Raw genomic sequence first — 22,000 nt, 5'->3', positions numbered from 1 at the left:
TGCGTTCTAGTCCCATTTTAGGCAAGGACAAACTTTTGACCTCAAGTGATCTGCTCTTCATTTTCTCATGTGAAATGAATGGGGTTGCAGTAAATTTTTTTTTCATTTCATGGATCTAATATTTTTGTTTCTCTGTGAACCACACCATCACCATAGTGTCCTATACACCACAGCCACTCATTCAATTTGTGGTGAGTCGACAATGAGTAAACTGAGCGGAAAAAACTCAGTATTGAGTATGTGGGAGCTTGGGTTCTCTGCCAAGATGTCCCACCCCTAGGGCATTTTGAGGCTGTGGGTTGTCTGGTAGTGATCCCACAGATTTTCAAATGGTATGCGTGTTAACAGGTGTGTTACGTATGGGCCTACAAACCAAAAGATCAGTAATTCAAATCCATCCTGCACTTCAAGGGAGAAAGATGGGCAGTCTCCTCCTGTAAAGATTTACAGCCTTAGAAACCAGGTGGAGGGTCACTATGAATTCTAAACGACTCTACAGCAGTAAGTCTGGGTTTCTTGGGACTTCAAATGAAGGAGCTGTATGACATCATCCCTCCTCTGTTGAACTGCTGACTGATCGAGGGTCTTCAGGAGTCGATTTGTTGGTAGTGGGTTTGGTTTGGGCTATAACCTCAACTAAAGAGGGTAGCACACACAGTTAAGCACTGGATTGCAAACTGAAAGGTTTAAGGTTCAAGCTCACCCAAAGACACCTCAGAAGCCAGGCCTTGCAACCAGGTACTGAAAGATGACGGCCTTGAAAACCTGTGGTGCATAGTTTGGCCTCAGCGCTCAAGGAGATGATTGACACGGTGAGCACAGCAATGGATTTGAATGTGGTAGAGATGATGATGATGGAGGAGCAGGAAAGGGCAAGTTTCCAATCTGATGTTCATTGTGTCACTATGAGTCTTGTTCACCTTGACAACAACAAGTATATGATCACCATCAGTCCCAATTGACTCCACAACAGAACTGGCTAATTTCAAATATTCTTAATGTGCTTTCATGAGGGATTGTTTAGACCTGGGGTTAGCTGTGACTACTTAGAGTCCCTCTGAGCACTGAGAAGCCACATTTCCCCAGGGTGATGGCCTCTGACCACAAGTCTCTGTACCCTTCTCTCTCCTGTGGCCACCCCACTGATGGACCCTCTCTGTTCTTTCAGAAAGCAGACCTGGCTGTGGCTGGCCTCACCATCACGGCTGAGCGAGAGAAGGTGATTGATTTCTCTAAGCCATTCATGACTCTGGGAATTAGCATTCTTTACCGAGTTCATATGGTAAGAGACTTATTTTATAAGCATTTATATCATTACAGTTATTTGCATGCAAACACTGAGTTATATGGTAATAATGAATGACTCACAGAAATATTTAGATTCCAAGACTTAAACAAAAATGGGCTGGGCTATTTTTTCCCTCATCCAGCTGCATGGACTTGCAAACAAAAGAGATGGCAAAGTCATGCTTGTAGTTTTTCTGAAAAACAAAACAAAACAAAAAACCCAAAAAACCAAACACATGGCTTTTACGTCATTGAATAGAGGTGGCCAAGAGTGATTATTCAACATATGGTGTATTGTTTGTTTCTGGGACTGGTCTCCTCACTCTACTTCCTCCTGGACGAGGGGCATCCGACAGCCCTCATAAATGAACCCAGATTCTCAATGTCTCCCCACCACTGCTGTGTCCTCCCAGGTGATAGAATGTAGGCTCCTGCCCTTGTACCAATGAACAAAGAGCAGGTAATCTAATCTCATTTATTCCTGGCCTGTTTCCTCTTCTACATGGATTTAAAACAAACCCAAAAAACAAAAGACCAAAAAATCACAAACAAACTTTTATCTGGGTAGAGTTGACTAGAATGAGTGTAAGCAGATCTGTGAGAACATACCAATGGACACTAGGGAACCAACTGGACACCAACATATGCTGAACGGCAGGACAGCAACTTCAGGCTTCAGGATTTGGTCATTGCTGGCACTGCTATTGATGTGTCTGTTTTGTGGGTTGAGGGGATTTTGGCCCCTCTCCGCCACCTTCCCCTTCCTTTTTTTTCTTGTTGATGGTGATGGTAACTCATGTTCATCAAACACTTCCTATGTTTCAACTTCTGTCAGATAACCGTGATAGGGGCTGTGTTGTTCTTATTTAAAAAACAAGGTTACTGAGGTACACAAATTTAAACACACAAAATAAGCACACACTAGTGAGTGGAAAAGCTGAGCTTCGATTCCAAATAGGTGTGCTCTGAGTAGGTGTGTCTACACACTAGGCAGTCACTCTTATTGTAATTTTTTGTTCTTGTTTTTATTTAAAATAATATTTTCTTGTGATCTTGATAGTTTACACAACAGTTTAGTTTCTCATTTGCCAGTTTCTCCTGAGGTTGGCTCAGGATAAGTCAAAGTTCAGAGCCATTGTTCATTCATGGGGTGCCTGTGAGTCATAGTTGCCTGGATGGCACATAACACCACCACCACCACACATTGCTCAGTGCCTTTGGTTACGTTTTCCCCCAATCCATGAACATTCTGATTCTTCCCATTCTGGTTGTTCCATTTCATGTGATCTTTGAACTTCTGCCAAGGACTTTTGTGCCCACTTTTCCCTTTGGTCTTTGCAACTGCCATTTGAGGGGAAAGGGCCGGGATTATAAATCACACATTGCAGATAAGGAAACTGCACTCACACTTGGAGTTAATTAGAACTGGGCCTGGAATCCAGGTCTCTCAACTCTTAAGAGAACATTCTTGTCCTCATTACAGCTTGTTATACCATTTCTTGAGCCCACTACCAAGCCCTGTGAAGAGTACACGAAAGAAGTGGAGACACACAGACTAGACTGTGTCTGAATTACCCTGCTGTAGCCAGGCTATATATAAGTAGGCTCCGGTCTGAATTCTCTTGGTTAAACTGAGAACCCTACTCATGACCTGGTGGACAATGCAGAACTTTGTGGTTGAAAGCATGTGAACTCAAGGATTTCCACCACCTGCAGGCACCTGTGCTAGGTGACCTTCCCCAAATAGGACACCAGTAAATGACTATCTAATCAGGCCAGAATGAAACTCAATTCATCAAACCTCTTGGCATCCTAGACTGGATAGTTGGCTGAACGCCCCTACCACCCACCACCTGTATTCGTTGCCCTGCATTAGTTCCCTTGTCGAGTCAGGTCTGCCCCTCTCTCAGCCTCCATCCTGAGGCACCACGTGGCTGCTCAGATCTGATTTACATCAGGGGACCAAGCTGAGCAAAAACTGAGTGCTGGCATGAACAGCTTACACTAAGCAGAACTGACAGTTTATGCATTTATTCAACAAATATTTATTGAGGGCATTCTGTGTGTGAGGCACTATGCTTAGAAAGTACAAAAGTCAGCTATGGAGAGAACAATCCTGAACTAAGCCGAGGAGAACCCGGTGAGAACAAGTCAGAGATTTACTTTGCTCTCTCCCAAAAATGCAGGAGGCAGAGGAAAAGCATTAACAAGAAGAGCTAATGCTATGTCTGAAATTAGATGGAGAAATAATTGCTAATATAATGAAATTAAAGTTAAACATTGGATGTTTGTTATCCTGTAAATTTAATTGACAATTATCTTTGCACCAAAAATATAGTTCATTTCATTTATAATCTATGTTGTTATTAGTTATCATCAGTTAGATCCTTGATTCACAGTAACCCATGCTCAACAGAATGAAATGCTACCTGGCCCAGTACTCCTCCATTGTTGATTAATATTGTTATTATCATTATTATTATCATTGGCTGATTCTTGAAAGCAGCTTGTTAAACCTCTCTTCTTAGTTCATCTGTCAGGATCTAGACCCTCTTAGTTCTGTGTTCATTCGGTCACCCAAGTGATGAATAATTATTACCAAAAAGTGGCCATCTGGTAGTTGTCAAACCTGGGCACAAAAGTAAAAATTATTAACCTTTGGTATTAATATATTTATACTTTTAGTATAAATGTCTACTTAAGACCTACTGCTTACCTTTGTATAATAAAAAGTGATGGCAAGTATGTCTATGAAGTCTAAAGATAGCTGAAAATAATCTGTAAATCTCCAGCAATCTAAAATTATCTAGGCTTTTACATGAATATGGATCATCAAGTGTTGACTATAATAGATTTTCCTTCTCTCCAGCATCAGGGATACTGGAGTCCTGTTTCTGTTCAGGCATCCATAGGACTGAAATAAGAAGGATGTTTTGTTCTTCTTAGCACCTACTCCCTGTCAGTCAGGAGACTGGCTGAGAGTGCTGGCACTGGCATTTGGTACTGTGGGTTCTTCCTGGTTTCTGGAACTCTTTGTGTGTTTCTCTCTTTCTCTTCTTAGCATCCAAATCATCATTTTCTCCTGGCATACCTCTCTGTCCTCTGATTAATGCCTCCTCTGTCATCTCTGCTTATTCCTTTCTTTTCTGTCTGCCTCTGGTATGTCCCTTTTCTCTTTTTGCCTATTCTCTCCCTGGGTAATCATACTTATCTCTAAATCTATAAACTTCACCCTTGTCTCTTGTCTGAGCTCCAGGAGTATGCTTCTAATACATTAAAGACTTCACCACATGTATGTCTCAAGACCCCTCATTAACAGTTACTCAAAGTGCATCCAACCACATTCCTCACTCAGACTTGTCCTCCATGCTCCATCTCAGGTAAGGGCAGTGCCACTCAGTTGCCTCAGTTGTCCTTAGCCTTTCTTACCCTGCACATTCAGTTGGTGATCAGACCATCTAAGCAGTTCTCAAATGTGATGACTTCCCCTATCTCTTTTGCCTTCATTCAGGCTCCAATTATCTAACATGAATCACTGTCATCCCAGTGGCCTGAATCCTCCTTGAGGGCAGAGTTGTTTCTATTCTTGACTGTATCTACCCCAAAGGCCCACACACAAACACTCAGTGGAGAAGTAGTGGGGTGAAATCATGGACTACAGACTCTTAGACTATCTATATGGTTTTTTCCCCCCCAGAGTAACACTTACTAGTTACATAATCCATGCATCTCAGATTCTTCATCTGTAAAAATCAGTTGTCCTGTAAATTAAATGTGAATATATATGCTATATACTTTTGACAGTACCTGGAATATTATAGGACAATAAAGTGTTATTTCAGGCAGCCCTGGTGGCCTAGTGGCAAGAAGCTGCCCCGCAATCCCAAAAGGAAGCAGTTTGAGGCCACCAGCTGCTCTGCAGGAGAAGGATGGGCAGTCTCCTCCCTTGTGATTACCTGCCTCTAAAAACCTGCTGGAGGGTCAGCTATGGGTTGCTTCTGACTCAATGGTACACAACCACAAAGTGTTAGCTCTTCTGGTGAATAAATTTTTGTGATCTGTTACCCACTGCTTCCCACCCTCCACACTTTAGCACATGTTTTACTTCTTAATAAAATATAATCATATCCACATCCTATTTCAAATCATTCACTGGCTGTCCATCCCTTAACAGACAAAGTTCAACAATCTTAGCATGGAGAATAAAATCCATCTCTCCTACCCATTTACACTTCTTCTCTTGCAGGCACCTTCACCCATGTGCTGACTGTTTTCTCACCACGTCATCCTTTACTTGTCTTAACTTTATGCTTGTCTTCTTGCCACTTAACTACCTTAGCCTTCAATACCCAACTAAAATGGCATGTCTCTTCAATGTGACTCACCTAGATGGAACTATTTGCTGCTTTTTCTGAGTCACTGCCCTCTGCCTTGATTACAGCACTTTTAATATCCCTGGACTTTTTTCTGTCTTTTCCCAAGAATACTCTACTAGGTGATACATTAGGAGAAGGGGCCTTTTTGTCAGGCTCCAAATGTTTACGATAAAATTTTGAGTATGGAAATCCTGACATACTGTATTTACTTTATAAATGTGGGAGGAAAAGTGGAAGGGAGAGGAGACTATGCTCCTGGGTACAAGAGCAGCAGACTTTTCTTTGTGGCTGCTGTTCACCACTGAGTCCCTGGAGCATAGACCTCTATCCAGAGACCCTCAGGGACAGGACTCCAGGAGCCAGAATAAATGACCTAAATAGATTTCCCCCCCCTAACCTTTATCTCAGTGGTCTTGGGAGCAAAAAGAAATGAGAGGCAGAGGTTTCAGATACATCTACTTAAGCTTGGCTATGGCTGCTACCTGATCTCTTTGATCTTTCCCTCCTGATGCCTGCATATCCACATGTAACTTAGCACCCACCTGAGAAAGTATTGGAATACCCAGCTGGGGCCATGGGAGCTTCCAGGCCATATGCACCCATATGCTCTAGATCTGAGGTTTCCCTTGACGTTCTAAGATGGGAATCAAGCAAAAAGCATTTGAAGTGAAGCCTCTCTGGACTTGTATGACATAGTAGCCATTTCCCCTTACTGTCTTATCTTACTGTCATAGTAAGATAACTGAGGACATTTTGCTGTGGAGAATTTTATGATTTTGATGCTCACTGTGAGCTCTCAAATATCTGTGTGAGTGCCAGAAAGAATAGCACGGAAAGACAAAATCATTTCTATTTGACATTAGAATATCTCACATAGTTTTCTTCCTTATTGTCCTCCTTTATTTTCTGCAGCAGCAAACTTGCCTAATGATGTTCTGCTCAGACTAATATGAAAGGAAACTTGCTTTTCTTCAGCACACACTGTTGTGGAGATTGCAAGATAGCACCAGGGTGTGCTGGAGGCAAACTTGGGAGTAAACATTTAGCACATGTAGCCCCAAATGGATAATCTAGGTTAAAAACAAAACAAAACTCAACATTGACATTTTCAAGAAGGCTAAGTGTATGTCCAGATTATTTGCATGTTGATGAGCATCTGCCTGGCATCTCTTTATTTATGCAGCACTTTGGCATTCCATATCTATTTAACACTGTAATTCCCAGATGCAGGTATATGATTTCCATTTTATAAGGGAGGTTTCTGAGATTCAGTAAGTCCAGTAATTGCAGTGGAAAGAGGAAAACCCATGCAGAAGTGGATTTTCTGTCTCCACATCTCACAGACTCCCAACTCCCTATTGTTATGATGCATTTTTCTTGACAATCTTGGGAAGTACATAGAGCTAATGGGCTTGACTACTAACCTGAAAGCCAGAGGCTTAAGTCTACCCAGAGATGTCTCAGTAGACAAGCTTCAAGATCTGTTTCTGGGGGAAAGTAGCTATTGAAAACCTCTTTGGAGCATCGTTCTACTCTGACACATTTGGGTGGCCATGAGTTAGCATCAACTTGTCAGCAACTGTTTTAGGCATGTTTCTCTTAGTGTCAAGGTCATGTGTGTTAGATGATTGTTCAAGATCTTTTCCAGCCTGACAATATAATCTGTGATTCCATATAAGGTCTCAAGTTAGCCAGAACTTCTAAGACACCCTTAAAAGTATGAAGTGAGCATTTCCCACTCTAATGTCCTCCTCTACCTTTGATTATCAGGTGGGATGTGTCACCCACTGTTCTTTTCCTCTTCTTAGCCCTCCGCAAGATTGTGTTCTCTCTTGCCAAGAAAAGTGAAAAATAAAGTAAAAAATGCAGACAGTGATTAAAAAGTGAGAAATAAATGCCAACATTAAATTAATGCATGGCATTTTCTGGATGTATTACCCATTTTTAAAGAAAGTCTGTTTCATTTCAGAGAGACTGTCTAGGAAAATGGAGAACAATGCTAAGTAAACCAGTGAATCATTTCTAATACTGCTTAATACTCTGTTCTAGGAAAATGAGTAAAGTTCTATTCCTTAAAGCTAAGAAACATGATAGCCAATATAATGGAAATATGGATCATTGGATGTATAATCATTTTAATATTGGCTAAATATTGCGTGTTTTTCTCTTAAGAACTAGAAACGTTTTAGTAATTCTCAGTCCCCTTTCATGTTGATGGCAGGGTTCCATTTTGCAGGAAAAGAGAATGGCACCCAGACAAGTTGTGTGATTTGTTCATGATCACTCTGCCAGTCAAAGCCAGTGCCAGGATTAGAACCTAGATCTCTTCATAACAGTTTTCCAACTGTGAAAACAGATAATCTAGCATCTGTAGTACACAGCAACTCCATCTGAGTATTTCATGTGCAAAGCAATTAATTATATTCCCTTTTCCTCTTGGAACCAGATATGGGAAGTAAACCCCAATACAAGTAAGACAGTCTACTCCAGGTACCTTAAAGGAGGCTGTCTCGGAGCAGGATAAGAAGAAATTACTCCTTCTCCCTCATCCAGAAGGAACTATGGAGGCTGTGTTCATTTGTCACTTCAGCCCTAGAGACTGTTTTGTTGACCATTGACTCAGACCTGGAAGAACTTGGCATATGTCTCATTCATTCTGTCTGCAATTTCTGGGGGAAGGCTGAGATGAAACTGTGTTCTGAAGATTGGAATCACTTCGTTAAGATCCATCCTTCCAGCAGAATGTCTGATAGTGCCCTAATTACTTCCCTAGAGAGCCCGGGGGGAACCTTCGTGATTCTTATATTATAACCCGTAGAAACTCTAGGAGTTATCGAGGGTGACTGTAGCCAGGTGGCATTCTTTCCCAAAGCATCTTTAGCATGTGTCACTATAGGACAGAAAGCAGTATTTCTTGTCCACTGAGCTAAGCATTACTATGAAAGGAAGCTTCCTCCTTTGTCACACACATCCTCCCTTGACTCATGGCTACCATTAGCCAGAGGAAGTAAATGCATAAAGCCCTTAGCATGCCCTAGTATTGCCTAGTCCCTCATGTGCATTAACTCACCTAGTTCTCACATCACCTTCACAGGTAGATTGTTTCATTTTTTCCCACGTTAAAAAAAAGAGAGGAAACCAGGGCCCAGAGAAAGCAATTAACTTGTCCAGGGTTGATAGAGCCAGGATTCCATCCTGGACAGTCTGGATCGAAAATAAGTATTTTAAATCATATCCTTGTTCTGTCTTACTTCATCCCAATGCCCTCATCTGTTTAACTCCAGACTCTGAGAAGGCTGTTGCATTCTTACTATGATCCCACTTCTAGCAGTATGCATAAAATGTTGTTGTTCTTGTTGTTATGTGCCCTGGAGTCAGAATCGACTCATAGCTGACCCTCCAGTGAATATTCCGAAGCAGTAAATCAGAGGAGGACATGCCCCTTATTGCTCCTGTGCAGAAATAGGTGGATTCAAACTATATGCCTTTGGGTTGGCATTGCAACTCCTTACCACTAAGTCACCAGAGCTCTCGTATTCTAAATATAAAATTAAATTTCAGCAAATTAACAGTTTTTTCCTGTAAGGATCAGGGGATGATTCACCGAACCAGCAGTATTTCATACCACTTCATAGCTACTAGAGTAGTCCCACTGCCCAAATTTAAAGACCCTCCATGCAACAGGATTGTGGTCAGTTGATGACTAGCCTTTTGGACCCCTACCACCCTCAGGGAACATCAGAGATACTAGCCTGTGACATAACTTAAAAGTACAGTTCAGAATTCAAGAATACCAGTTCTAATTAGAGTGCCATGGGAGCTCTGGTGGCCTAGTGGTAAGGAGCTGCTCTGCCAATTCAAAGGCAGGAGGTTTAAATCCAGCATCTACTCCAGAGGAGAAAGATGGTCAATCTCCTGTGTGATTACAGCCTCTGAAAACCGCTCAAGGGTCAGCAGTGAGTCGGTTCCAACTTGACAACACATAATAGCAATGATCTAATCCATCTTTGGAATTTTGACCCATCCTAGGCTTCTGAGGCATCTAATATATATAACGATTATCTGCCTGCAGAGTGGTTGTATTTACCAGGAGGAACTGGCCCAGGCTGCATTTAACAGAGAAGTGGGTAAATCAATATAAAAGCCTTCAAATGCAAGAGTCACCCTAAGTGATAACAGGTATAAATAAATAATGTTTAAGAGTACTTTGAGGGGATGAGATAGAGTAGGTTGGGATTCTGCTAGCACTGGAGAGATGGCATGGGATTAATTAGGAAGCTTGCTGGAGCAAGTTTCAAAGATGAAAAGGGGAGGAAGATGTGGTGCAGCTGTCGTTGGAATGAGGGAGACCATGGCCTGCCGACCGCACAGCTTGACGAATGAGCACCAGAGAAATTGAAGCCATCACCAATGATTAGAGTGAGGCACTTAACCTCCCTGGGTCTCAGTTCTTCCATCTGTCAATATGGTGAACTGGATATCGAAATCAAGAGAACACAGCATAACACTTGAGTTCAGAAGACAAACATCATGTTGGGTTGTCCTGTGGGTTAAGGACCATCTGTTATTTGGGGAGAAATACCTATGGCACATGACACCTCTTCTGCCCCAGGTACCTGTAACTTAAATGTTGCTTGGGAAGGAAGCAATCTAAAGAGTATGTTTTTTTTTAAGTAGGTATTCAGAGTCTTGCAAGTAACATACTTCTTTTTTTGGCATCGTATAAACATCTTGGCCTCAGACCAAGCTAAGGCACATAAGCCCAGACCCAAATCTCAAATGACTGCCCATTTCTTCCATCTTCTGGTCGGCGTCAGTCAATCACGGGCGGAATCAGATGTTGCCTTGCCAACATGACTGATAGGTTTCCTGCAGAGCCATGTTTATGTCTTGGTCCTTGTTTATGTGATGTGCTATGTTTTATAACTCGAGTCTCCAGGAGTTTTTCCCACGGCTGTGCATCATTTCTTATCACCCATAACCAAATATGGCAGCTTTAAATAGTGCTGTCATTTTCCTCAATTTCACTCGTTGTGATATAATCAGGTGTAGATTTCTGACATTGAGCATCTAATAGGGTTTTATATTCAAAAGCAAGAATAAAATATTCTTTTTCTCCTGGCTATCAATTGAGAGACACAGAGCGAAATAGTCATGAGTGATAACATACATGGAATATGTGTTCATTTGTCTTGGGAACTCACTCTCAAGAGGAAAGTGGGGTAGACCCAGCTAGTGTTTTCTGCTTCCCTGGTTATGCAGCCATGATCAGCACCTTTGCTTCCAAATATTTTTTTAATTGGTTTGCATGTTGTTGTTTGTTGTTGTATACTATTGAGTCAGAACCTAATCACAGCTGACCCTCTGGTGGGGGTTCAGAGGTAGGTAGTTAATTGCACAGGAGGAGATTGCCCATCCCAGGAAGAGATTTCCCATCCTCCCACAGAGCAGCTGGTGGCCTCGAACTGCCTACCTTTGGGATTGCAGCACAGCTTCTTACCACTAGGTCACCAGAGCTCCCAATCATTCATATATGTTATGTTCCCCCAGTCATTCATCTATATTATGTTTCGTTCATGTACAATCAGCACCTTTATCCCCTTCTGGATTCTGTGTGCTTATCTGTAAACTCTGTCTCCCTGCTGTTTCACTTGGGATGATCTGTAAGACCTGGTCAGCCCACGACAGACATGGAGATGACCATCTGGGAATTCTAATTCTCTTGCTCTCGAGTCCTTGGCTTCCTTTTAGAGACTTGATGTAGTGGTGGTCCAATATATGTTCAAATGGCACCTCCACCTCATTGCATTCTTCTCTTCTTTCCTCCCCTTAGTTACTGGCTTTGCCTCAGGTGATTTCATTTTTCCAACTGAATCACTTGACTATTCTGTGCTGACCAAACATGAATATACTATGAGTGAGAGAAGTTGCAGTTGGCTTCAGAGGGCAGTTCTCTGCTCTAAAACATACTAGATGGAAAATCCATTTCAGGAAGACCATCCTGTTGGTCACTGCCACACTGAAGGGCCACAAAACCTAGTAGAAATTGTTCCATTGGCAGAAGCCGAGCGAGGTATTTACTTCTCTGTGTGTCCCTTGTGCTCTTGTCCTCAAATGGGTGTGTAAAACACTCTACCCCCAGATGGTTCAGGAATGTGCCTGCTGAAGCCAGAGCAGGCTTCCACAGAAAGGATGGAACACCCTCCAAAAGAGAAGCTGAAAATCACCCATGATTGTGACTATGGAAATACAATGGGACCAAGAGGAGCTGCCTCCCTAGCCACCTACCTCAGATGCTGCAGTGGGAGCGCCTACTGTTACTTGGACTTTCTCAGCTTGTTGTTGAATGCTCAGAAGGCTGGTAGTTAGCTCAGTATTGGCAGAGAAAGTTCCCCCTTGTATTTTGGGGGGACTTACATAAACATGACAGACCTTAATATAGAAAGGTTCCATAATATGGGAGCTTGTGCAATGACCAGTATGACCTTGAACTTGAAAATGTACCTCTTTGTAGAACCCCAGAGTTAAATAGTTATTTTCAGTCCTTTCTTGGACTTCCCACAATTCTGGAATCAAAATCATAGCATTTCCTTTATGATGGCCCTTAGGGAGCATCTAATCTTGTGGTTTCACAGGAACTGAGGGAAGCGAGCCTGGAGCGGCAGCGAGCTGGAGAGAGCATGCCCTCTTTGTAATCGGCAGCTGCCACTCTGCCTCAGCAGGGGTGGCCATGAGAAAATAAGACTGCATTACCTGATCACCCCATTAAAAAGATTTCTGAGATCTGAATTTTTGAGAAATTTCTTAATCATTTAACATTGACAATAAATACAAAATTTTCAAATACTGCAGGAAAAACAAAACAGATCTCTGGGCTGTGTCTTGTTCATTGGCCACCAGTGCATCACCTGTGATCTAGTCCAAATCAAGCTAAGGGCTAAGAGTAGATTGGTTAACTCCATTCTACTCATTTCATTTCATGTTCCTGCTGAAAATGATAGGGAGCTTGGTTTCTAGGGATCCTATTCCTTGCTTGTGCATATCCTATGGTCTGGGACAGTCAAACCATGCTTTCTTGCAATGTAATTGTATGAATCCAGGGCTCTGAGTAGGAAAATGGGCATTTGAATCCTAGCTCTTAGTTTACAAGCTGTATAACCTTGGACACAGGTTTGTTGACTGCCCTAGGCTTTGGTTTCTTCATTAGGAAAGTGAAAATAGTAGTTATGCCTGGAAGGATGCTGTATACTTGACATAATGCAAACTCAAACTGAGGGGTGTTATTGTTCTAGGATCCACAGGAAAAAGATGTATCAAAGAAATGTGTAGCTATTACACGACAGAAGCATGCCAGCCAGAGTCGCTGCCACCCCCGGGGGAACTGGGCAGTACCAGAAAGCACTGAAGGCTGTTTTCACTTCCCCACCCAACACCTCCCTCACCCTGAAAGTGATGTGGCCGAGTGTGTACTTACTTCTCTTTGCTGAGATCAGGGTTGAGCCAGACATTTTGGAGTAGCCCCCTTCACACCATCAGCCCCAGTGTCATTTAAACCAGTTACCCAGAACCACCAGAAAAATTAAATGGACAGCTAAACCCGTTTACCATACCACTTGCTCTGGCCTGCCTCAGGGCCATTTTGACTGATTCTAAATGGTGAATTTTGTTTTTATCTCCATTTCCAGGGACGCAAACCCGGCTATTTCTCCTTCCTGGACCCATTTTCTCCAGGCGTCTGGCTCTTCATGCTTCTAGCCTATCTGGCTGTCAGCTGCGTCCTCTTCCTAGTGGCTAGGTACTCTCCTCTCCCTGTCCTCACGTCGCCACCTAGTGTTTGTCCGTAGGAACTACATGGGGAGGAGCGGTGTAGGAGGCGAGGTGGGCTGAGCAGACCTTGGTGCTGAGCTGGAGGGGTGGGAGAGGGACCAGAACCTGTACCACTCTGCCTCGCACTACCTGTCCACCTATATACACACACATTCCCTCACATGCAGACAGGTGAGGTCATCCGGATTTCCTTTGGCGCCTCTCCTGCTTTCTCCTTTCCCCAGCCTCCAGCCCCCTGCTTGTCCAGGAGCCTTGGGAACAAGGGAGGGAAGAAGAGGTGGCAGGGAGATCACTCTGATTAAGTGCTATGCATCTGTCTGCCCTGGCACCCGTCCTGGCTAGGATCTGCCACAAAATACTGAGTGACAGGAAATAGAGCAACAGGTCTGGAATGGGGGGTCAGAGGCTGCAGTGGCACAGAGAGGGAGGACGCTGCCTGAGCCAAGAACTTGGCCCTTCCCCAGCCCAGATCTGCGAATGGGAATTGTGGAGGAGGGCTAGGCAGCAAGGGAGCAGAGTCCAGAGGGGCTTTCCAAGTTGTAGTAAGTTGAGCCCAAGGGTCCAGATAAGGGTTAGGGGAGGAGAAGCCCTCTCCTCTCCCCCTGAAATCAGGAGCCTCCCCCAGGCAGTGAAAGAACATGAAGAGCACCCTTAGACTCTTCCCCAGCTGTACTCCTGGAGGGAGATTGTCTCCATCTGAGCCTGAGGGCTGGCGGACTGAACTGAGCCAGGGGGCCAGCTTCCTCTCCAGGAGTGGGGTAGGCCCTACTGACTCGCCTCCACTGCCTCGTCGGACCTCAGCATTCTGAAACAGAGGCCCAAAAGAGCAGTTATTCTGGAGCAGAGAACTGTTCTAGTAAGCTGCTAGAAGCCTGCTGGTGACTCTTCCAGGTCTGCTCTCCGGTGTCCCCTGTGCCTCTGACCTCAGTGGCAGGAGACAGATGATTGTGCAGTGCACATTCCACAACTTCGGGGGAGGATCCCCCTAACAGACTCGTCCAGTCAGTTCAGGTTCAGAGGGGAGCCCATGCTCTCTCTACTTCGTGGAAGGAGCATTGATGTCCTGATCCCTAAGAAATGGGAGGGTTCTAACCCCGCAACCACCCCAGCCTGCTGAGGAGACGTTGCATCACCTTGCCTTTTAGAGATCAAAGCTAAGACTAGGAGAGTTGTCCTTTCCCACTCAATCCAGCCAGGCAGAGCCTGGCCTTGCGTACATGATGGTCGCCTCCTCCGAAGGCAGCAGGTGCTGCTCAGTGCCACCTGTCCCTCTCGGGCCTGAAGGCATTGTCACCACCAACTATGTGTTGTCAGCAGGGACTGTGAGGTGTGAGGCGCTAACGTGCTGTCTGACACCTCCCCTCTCCGCTTTACCACATTGGCTGCTGCTGTTTTACAGGTGCTGCCTGCCTCCCCGAGGCCCAGCTCCCCCAGATCTACTGCTCTGAGATTCATCCTTGTCCGCTTTGACCGTGTCCTTTTGTGGAGCATGCCATAGATCTCAGCTGACCCTGAAGCCCTGAAAATGGTCTTAGGTTGTGGTCCCCAGAGGTTCACATACAAACCTGTGTCACCAGGCCACAAGTATTTAAACACACCCTGAGGATCCAGCAGGACCTCTTAGCACCACACAGCACGCAGAGCCTCAGGAACCATCTCAGACTAAAGGGTGATGCTGTGAGAGTCTAATCGTGCAGCCCATGAACCCTGTACTTCTGAGCCTTAAAGATTCGGGCCTAAGGTGCTGGATTTCAAACAGGGTTCCACAGAGTGTAGAGGGTCCCAGAAGTATAGAGACTGTTGGGTGAGAAGAGACTGGACAGCAGGGCCCCAGGCATTCTACACCCAGCCCAGGTCCACTTGTATCTTTTATATATTGTAGCTCTCAATAAGATTTTAGAAAGTGAACTTTTTTTTTTTTTAAGTACTGAGCTCGGGCAACCATTCTTAAGCTAGTATTTAGCAGTTTAACATGGGGACTTTTGGAAATTTGGTATCCCAAGCCCTGTGGCCTCGAACTCCCTAGGGGGGTACCCAGGACTCGGGAGAATCTTCAGGTGTGCTGAGGGGGCTACAGAAACGTCAGTGCATAGTCAGCTGAGAGAAAGACTGAAAGAGCCAGTGATGATGGCCACACTTGTGGACCCTTCACACACTCAGGGTTCCACCTTCCACATCCTCTCGTGTCAAAGCCAAAGCTCTCTGTGAGACATGGCCTTGGGGCTACAGAGTGGAAGAGAGGGGGCATGTACAGGATGGGCAGGAAAGAAGGGGTTTCCAGGCCTCAGGGGCACAGTTCAGAGGGAGGCATGTGGTGAGGCGAGAGGGCCAGAGGAGGGTGTGGAGTAGGCAGGCCTTTCTGCTGCACTCTCAGCCCTGTATGCCTATCAGATCTGCCTGGAGAGTAAAAACTGTTAAAATTGCCACCTAGGCCCTACCAGGGCAAATAAAATCTGTGGGAGTAGAATTCCGCCATTGACATTTTTTCTTTAAAGTTCCCAGGTGAGTCTGCAGAGCAAACAAGGTTGAGAATCCGTGTATCAGAGATTGCCATAGTCTACGGTTCTCTAAGACCCTGGGCCAGTGGTGGCAGCATCTCCTGGGAACTGACCAGTTCCTAGCCCTCGGCCGAGGCTGACTGAATTAGAAACTGAGAGGAAGGAGCCCAGTGATCTGTTTAAACAAGCCTTCTTAGCTATCCTGACATAGGCTAATGTCTAAGAGCCTCTTTTCTAGGCTGGGAGTTTTCAATCCAGCCTCATGTGCGGCCCCAGGGCTTCTCCACATTTACCTCAGGACACTGGGATAGCAGATGAAGCAGGGTCCCAGGCCACTAAACACACGTCCAGCTTCCGACAAAGGGCAATCAATCACTTTCATCTATTTTGTGATAGAGTTTCATGTCAGAACTTATCTGTTGTGAAACTTTAAAGTGTTTCTTTGATTATAGGGAAAAAAGAGTTTGAAAAATCACCCATCTAATTGGTTGGACTCACTTTATTTGGTTGAGGAAATCAAAGGGAAGTTTCTTGCCCAAGGCCACACAGCCCTCACTCATTGCTAAAGCCCATTGAATGAGGTAGAGAGGGCCCCCTACCCCCACCCCGGTCCCAGCCAGCGCCACCCCCTCCCACAGGGTCATCCTCTGTGGCACTGGCACATGTTCCTTCTCTCCCACAGGTTGACCCCCTACGAGTGGTACAGCCCGCACCCCTGTGCCCAAGGCCGGTGCAACCTCCTGGTGAACCAGTACTCCCTCGGCAACAGCCTCTGGTTTCCAGTTGGGGGCTTCATGCAGCAGGGCTCCACAATTGCTCCTCGCGCCTTGTCTACCCGCTGTGTCAGTGGCGTCTGGTAAGATCCCAGGCAGACACAGGGCCAGGCTGGATGTGGCGGGAACCCAGAGAGCGGGGACAGGCATGCTAAGGGCATCCTCAGGTGAGCCCTACTCTGGTTGTTGGCAGGCAGGGGGATCTTAGGGGCCTCTGGGAAAACCTCCACAGTCTCATTGTTTGGAAACAGAATCTAGTGGGGAGCTGGGCTGCATTTTGCTGTTCATGGTGGTTTAGAGTCAGCGAATGAACATATTTTCTTTCTCTAACCCTTAAAAGATCCTGATAAAGAGAGAACCCAACTCAGGATGGGAGAGGTGTAGGGAGAACAACCTTGATTCCTCTATGCAAAGTAATTGCAGCTTTTGACCCACCTCCTGGGGTGTTTTGACCCACATCCTGGGGTGGGGTGGCTGCACCTGGAATCAGAACATGTCCAGAAATCCCTGCAGGAAAGTGCCCAGGCCGGTTGCTTTGTCACCACCCCTCTACCAGTTTCCTCAAGCCTGGTCCTGCTGCCCCTGGCTTCTGGGGGAACACACAAACTCTTGGCCTCTTAGAGTTAAATGAATCTTGGAAGGAGAGTTGACTTCAAGCAGTCCCCTATGTGCAGGGGCATTTGGCCAGACAGTGTCAGAAACCGCTTCTCTTTTTGGCTTATCTGAAGCAAAAGGAACTTTTCAGAAGGTTCAATGAGTGGGAAAATGCTTTGAAAACGTGGACGTGACGAACAAATGCGTTGTCTCAGTGTCCTAGATCTAAGTTAAATATCACAAAGTGATATTTAAACAACAAGGATCATTATCTCACAATTCTAGAGGTCAGAGGTGCAGATCAGGGCACCACCTTGTTGATTCCTCCTGAGGCTTGGAGAGAGGCCCTTCCTCCTGGCTTCTGGCAGGTCCTGCAACCCGCTATGTCTCTTGACTTGTAGATGCATCTTCACACAGCATCTGGCCCTATGTCTGTCTGTATCTGTTCTTCCTTTTTATAATAAGGTGCCATTAGGATGAGAGTAGAACCCACCCTCCTCTGTTATGCCCTCCTACTCACAAATGTAAAAGCTCAAAGACCCTATTTCCAAATAAGGTAAAGGGGTTAGGATTTCTTTTGGGGAGGAGGGTGAAAAGTGAGGTCACAATTCTGTTAATGAATGTATTAATTAAAAATTACTATTTGAGTACTGAATATCCCATGGACTGAATATCGCATAGGACTGATATAGTATAGAATATCCCATAGACAAGCAGCTATATCTTGGAGAAAGTGAGGCTAGAATGCTCCTTGGAGGCAAGGAAGGCAAAGCTTCATCTAATTTACTTTGGACATGTTGCTAGGAGAGGCTGGTACTTAGAGAGGAACATCACACTTGGAAAGGTGGGAGGTCAGCAAAAGAGAGGCAGACTCTTGATGAGATAAATTGGAGCAGTGACTGCAGCAAAGGACTCAAGTGTGTCAGAGATGCTGAGAATGGCACAGGCTACATCGAGATTTAGAACTATTGTTCAAAGGGTCGTTATGAGTCATTCTCAACTTAGTAGCACCTAGCAACAACAACAACAACATTAAAACTAATGTAAAAAAAAAAATATTTAGCCCTAGGCATGCTGTGCAGGGTGCTCTGGTGACCCACTGGCAAGAAGCTGTGCTGCAATCCCAAAGGCACATGGTTCGAGTCCACCAGCTACTCTACAAGAGAAAGATGGGCAGTCTCCTCCTGTGTGATTAACTGCCTCTGAAAATCCACTGGAGGGTCAGCTATGGGCTGGTTTTGATTTGATGGTACACGATAACAACAGTAAGTGATGCTGTGCATTATATGTCAAGATGCTTGAATTCACTATGTGCTCTACTGGAGAAAGATGAGCAGTCTCCTCCTGTAAAGATTTACAGCCTTGGAAGCCCAGCGGAGGGTCACTACGAGTCAGAATTGACTTGATGGCAGCGCGCGTGCGCGTGTGTGTGTCTTGAAGAGGCAACTGTGAGGCTTTGATGCCTCTGCATGTAGGACTTGTAACCCTGGTTCTCTCCTTTCCCAGCCTTATTTCCACCAAATTAAAAGGTAAAATGTTTCCACCTTTCAGTGCCAGCAGCAGAATAGGGGTGGTCTTAGCAGAGCCACTTGGAACCACTGGGGCTGAAATTAGAACCAAAGCGACCGCCATTGAGTCCATTCTGACTCTTGATTCTGAGATAGTAACTCTTTATGGGAGGATGCTGTCTCGTCTGTCTACTTCAGAGCAACTGGTGGATTTGAACTACCAGCCTTTCAGTTAGCAATCCAACACATAACAAACTATGCCATCCTTACTGGGGCTGATAGGGAGGTAAAAGCACAGCTGGGACAGAGTGACTCCTTCCCATTTGTTGTTGTTGTTGTGCCATCAAGTCAGGACCAACTCATAGTTGACCCTCCAGCAGCTTTTCAGAGGCAGTTAATCACTAGAGAGGAGATTGCCATCCTTCTTCCACAGAGCCGCTGATAATTAGAATCATACGCCTTTGGGATTGCAATGCAGCTTCTTATCACTAGCTCACCAGAGGAATTCACCATTTTGGCAAGGTGATGATGTAGAGAAGTCGTTGACCAGGACCAGTATGAAGAACCGGTTCTCACATCCTCAGGTAGAAGGCATGATCTCAGCAGGGACACTCATAGCTCTCTCAAAACCCAGATGTGGACAAAAGGCCCAGGAGACAAGATGACAAGAAGGTAGGGGCAGGCTTTCCCCTATTTCCACATGGGAGGTGTACCATGCTGAATTATTCATTGAGGCTTGTCTGTGGCCTACCAAAGGGATTGTGTAGCTTGACAATAGTGTAAATAAGGCAGGACCTTTTGGATAGGCACATGCAAATAAGATGCATATAATGCTAATGTGGAAATCGGTCAGTTTTGCCATCCTGCCAGGTGTAACTAAACAGTTTCTCAGGCAAAAGATGGATTCCCAGTAGGCTTGGATCAGTGGTGATGGATTTTATGGAATACAGTATACATGAGTGATTGAAACACTGTGAAGATAGGAATGTAGTGTACATGAGTGATACACAATGTATACAAGCTTTGTATGCAAACCAATATCAAATAAAAAAGTGGGAAAATAAACAAACCCAATCAGATAAATATTAAACAAAAATGAAAAATAGAAAACAAGTTGTCTGGACTGGGCTAGTGTATCTACCAGCTGAGGAGAAAATTGAAGTTGGGATGTACAGTCATGTCAGAGCTTCTGCCCATCTGAGTGATAGCTGAGGCCTCGAGATGTGAAATGGACAAGTCACTGGTGGCACCACTTCAGTGTAGGGTGTGTTAAGGAAAGGTTTGCCCTGTCTAGGGGAGATTCTCCTGGCCTCAGAGGGTCATAGGCTAATCTTCCCAGCTCAAAGATAGTGTCTTGGCAAGTCTAGGAGAGTGGTACAGGCAGGAGGAACCCAGACAGAGATGATGGCTAGCATAAGGATACAGTCAGTGCTGACCAGAAATCTCCATGGATAACACACTCTGCAGAGTGCACACTGTTCCAAATGTGAGCTTAGAATGTGCCAGGTAAGGGTTCCCAGTAAAAGAGGGGAGCCGTAGTCAGAGATGGTACCCCCACTTATCCAGGGACAGATTGAAGGAAAGGTACACAGTCTGAAGCTTCCAGAAGAATTCATCATTAGGATTCTTTCTCATTACAGAGAAATCTTAATTTGCTAAATTCTCATTATTCTCCTCTTTCTCTTCCTTCTTCTTCTTACTTCCTTTTTTATATAAAATTTCTCAGTGGATATAACCTAAATTTGAATTGCTAGATTCATCTACTTTTTATTTAAATGTGAAAATTAAAAATAAAACAATCCCAAAAAAATTCACTCAAGAGAGAGAGAGAGAGAAAGCAGCAGCAGAGAGTGAAGCACAGATCCTTGCACTGGATGGATTGAAACCAAGACACGGCTGTGGTAGAGCAGCAGTGGCAGCAGATGTACAGGAGAAACAGAGAATGGCCTGCGACAGAGCTGACCCAGGCCTGCCGACCCACAGAGCTGGAGTCCAAGCTTTCTGGCAGAGAAGGGGTGCAACTGCCTAACTTTTAGTTATGCCATAACTAAAAGCACTTTGTACCACTTGTCCATGAGGGATTCAGAGCCCAAAGCCCAAGACCAATGGTCAGAGGGAGGCTTCTCTGAGAACATATCTGAGAAGAAGCTGTCCTCATTGAAGGTTTGTATCCCGACTTTCCCCCACCTAACTGTAACCTGATATTTAACTAGTAAACTCCACAATCATTGGTATTGACCGTGAGTTCTGTGTAGCCACTGTAATAAATTAGTGAGCCCAGCAGTAGAGCAGTGAGAGCTGTGGGAGGAATAGTTAGCACCAGAATAGGATAGAAAAGGTGCAGGATTGTAGGGGCATGTCCGACCTTTTAAGACTTGGTTTTGTGCTGCTGTTGTTAATGAGGATTCTTCCTCCTTTGGAGTTAGTGGAAGTCAGACTCTGCCTCCTACACACGTACAGGTACTTTTCCTTCCAGAGAATACTTGTTCCTTGCTACCCAGTCATGTCTGTTAGCTCCCCATCCCCCAGGAAGTGCCTGATCCTGAGAACTTCAGCCCAGTTGTTGCTCTCTGCACTCAGCCTGCTCAGTGCTGTTGTAAACAGCTGTCCCTGTGGATCCCTGGTTCCAGGGGTGTTTCAGCACTAATGAGACCCACCACATCATGCCCTTAGCAGTCCCTGACCCCTGAGATCACTGTGTCTCTGCCCCTTGGAACTCTTGAGTATCAAATCAGGGTCTTGGTTTTGTCAGCTCCCTGAGGGGTGAGAAAGAGCTGAAGGAGGGCTAACACGGCCTGCCTTGGCTTCCTCTATTAGAGAAGGAAGCAGAAAATGCCATGTCACTAAGAAGAATGTTAGTTTTAAGACATCGACTGTCCCTTTGACATAGGAGCAGGACTCTGCTGACCCCTCCGGGGAAGTTTAGACATGATTTGCTTCTCAATAAAGGGGATGATGGGCTTGTACTCAGCCACTCACCCACTGTCACTAAGTTCCTCCTCTGACTGCCATAAACAGCCATAAAGCTGCCCAAAACATAAGCAACATCAGAGTGTAGTCTTGGGTTTCCTCAGCCAACTTTCTTTTTTTTCCCCACTTTTTTTTTTATTAAATTTTATTAGTATTAATGAACATTT

The 22,000-nt window shown here is 44.9% G+C and overlaps 1 protein-coding gene across 1 annotated transcript in view; it reads left to right on the top strand.

Annotated features, from left to right (window-relative positions):
- The window catches only part of GRIK4 (glutamate receptor, ionotropic, kainate 4), a 496,433-nt gene that overhangs the window by 427,608 nt on the left and 46,825 nt on the right, over positions 1-22,000 (top strand). The window contains exons 13-15 of the mRNA XM_006895612.1: positions 1,169-1,282; positions 13,349-13,458; positions 16,671-16,844. Of these exons, the coding sequence (XP_006895674.1) occupies positions 1,169-1,282; positions 13,349-13,458; positions 16,671-16,844 (398 nt within the window). The remainder of the gene's footprint in view (positions 1-1,168; positions 1,283-13,348; positions 13,459-16,670; positions 16,845-22,000) is intronic.

The sequence above is a fragment of the Elephantulus edwardii genome, unplaced genomic scaffold (genome assembly GCF_000299155.1).
Source record: "Elephantulus edwardii isolate Elephantulus edwardi_28Jun2011 unplaced genomic scaffold, EleEdw1.0 scaffold00171, whole genome shotgun sequence".
NCBI lineage: Eukaryota > Metazoa > Chordata > Mammalia > Macroscelidea > Macroscelididae > Elephantulus > Elephantulus edwardii.
Note: the sequence above shows the minus strand (reverse complement) of the source record. Positions and strands in the feature narration are given on the sequence as shown.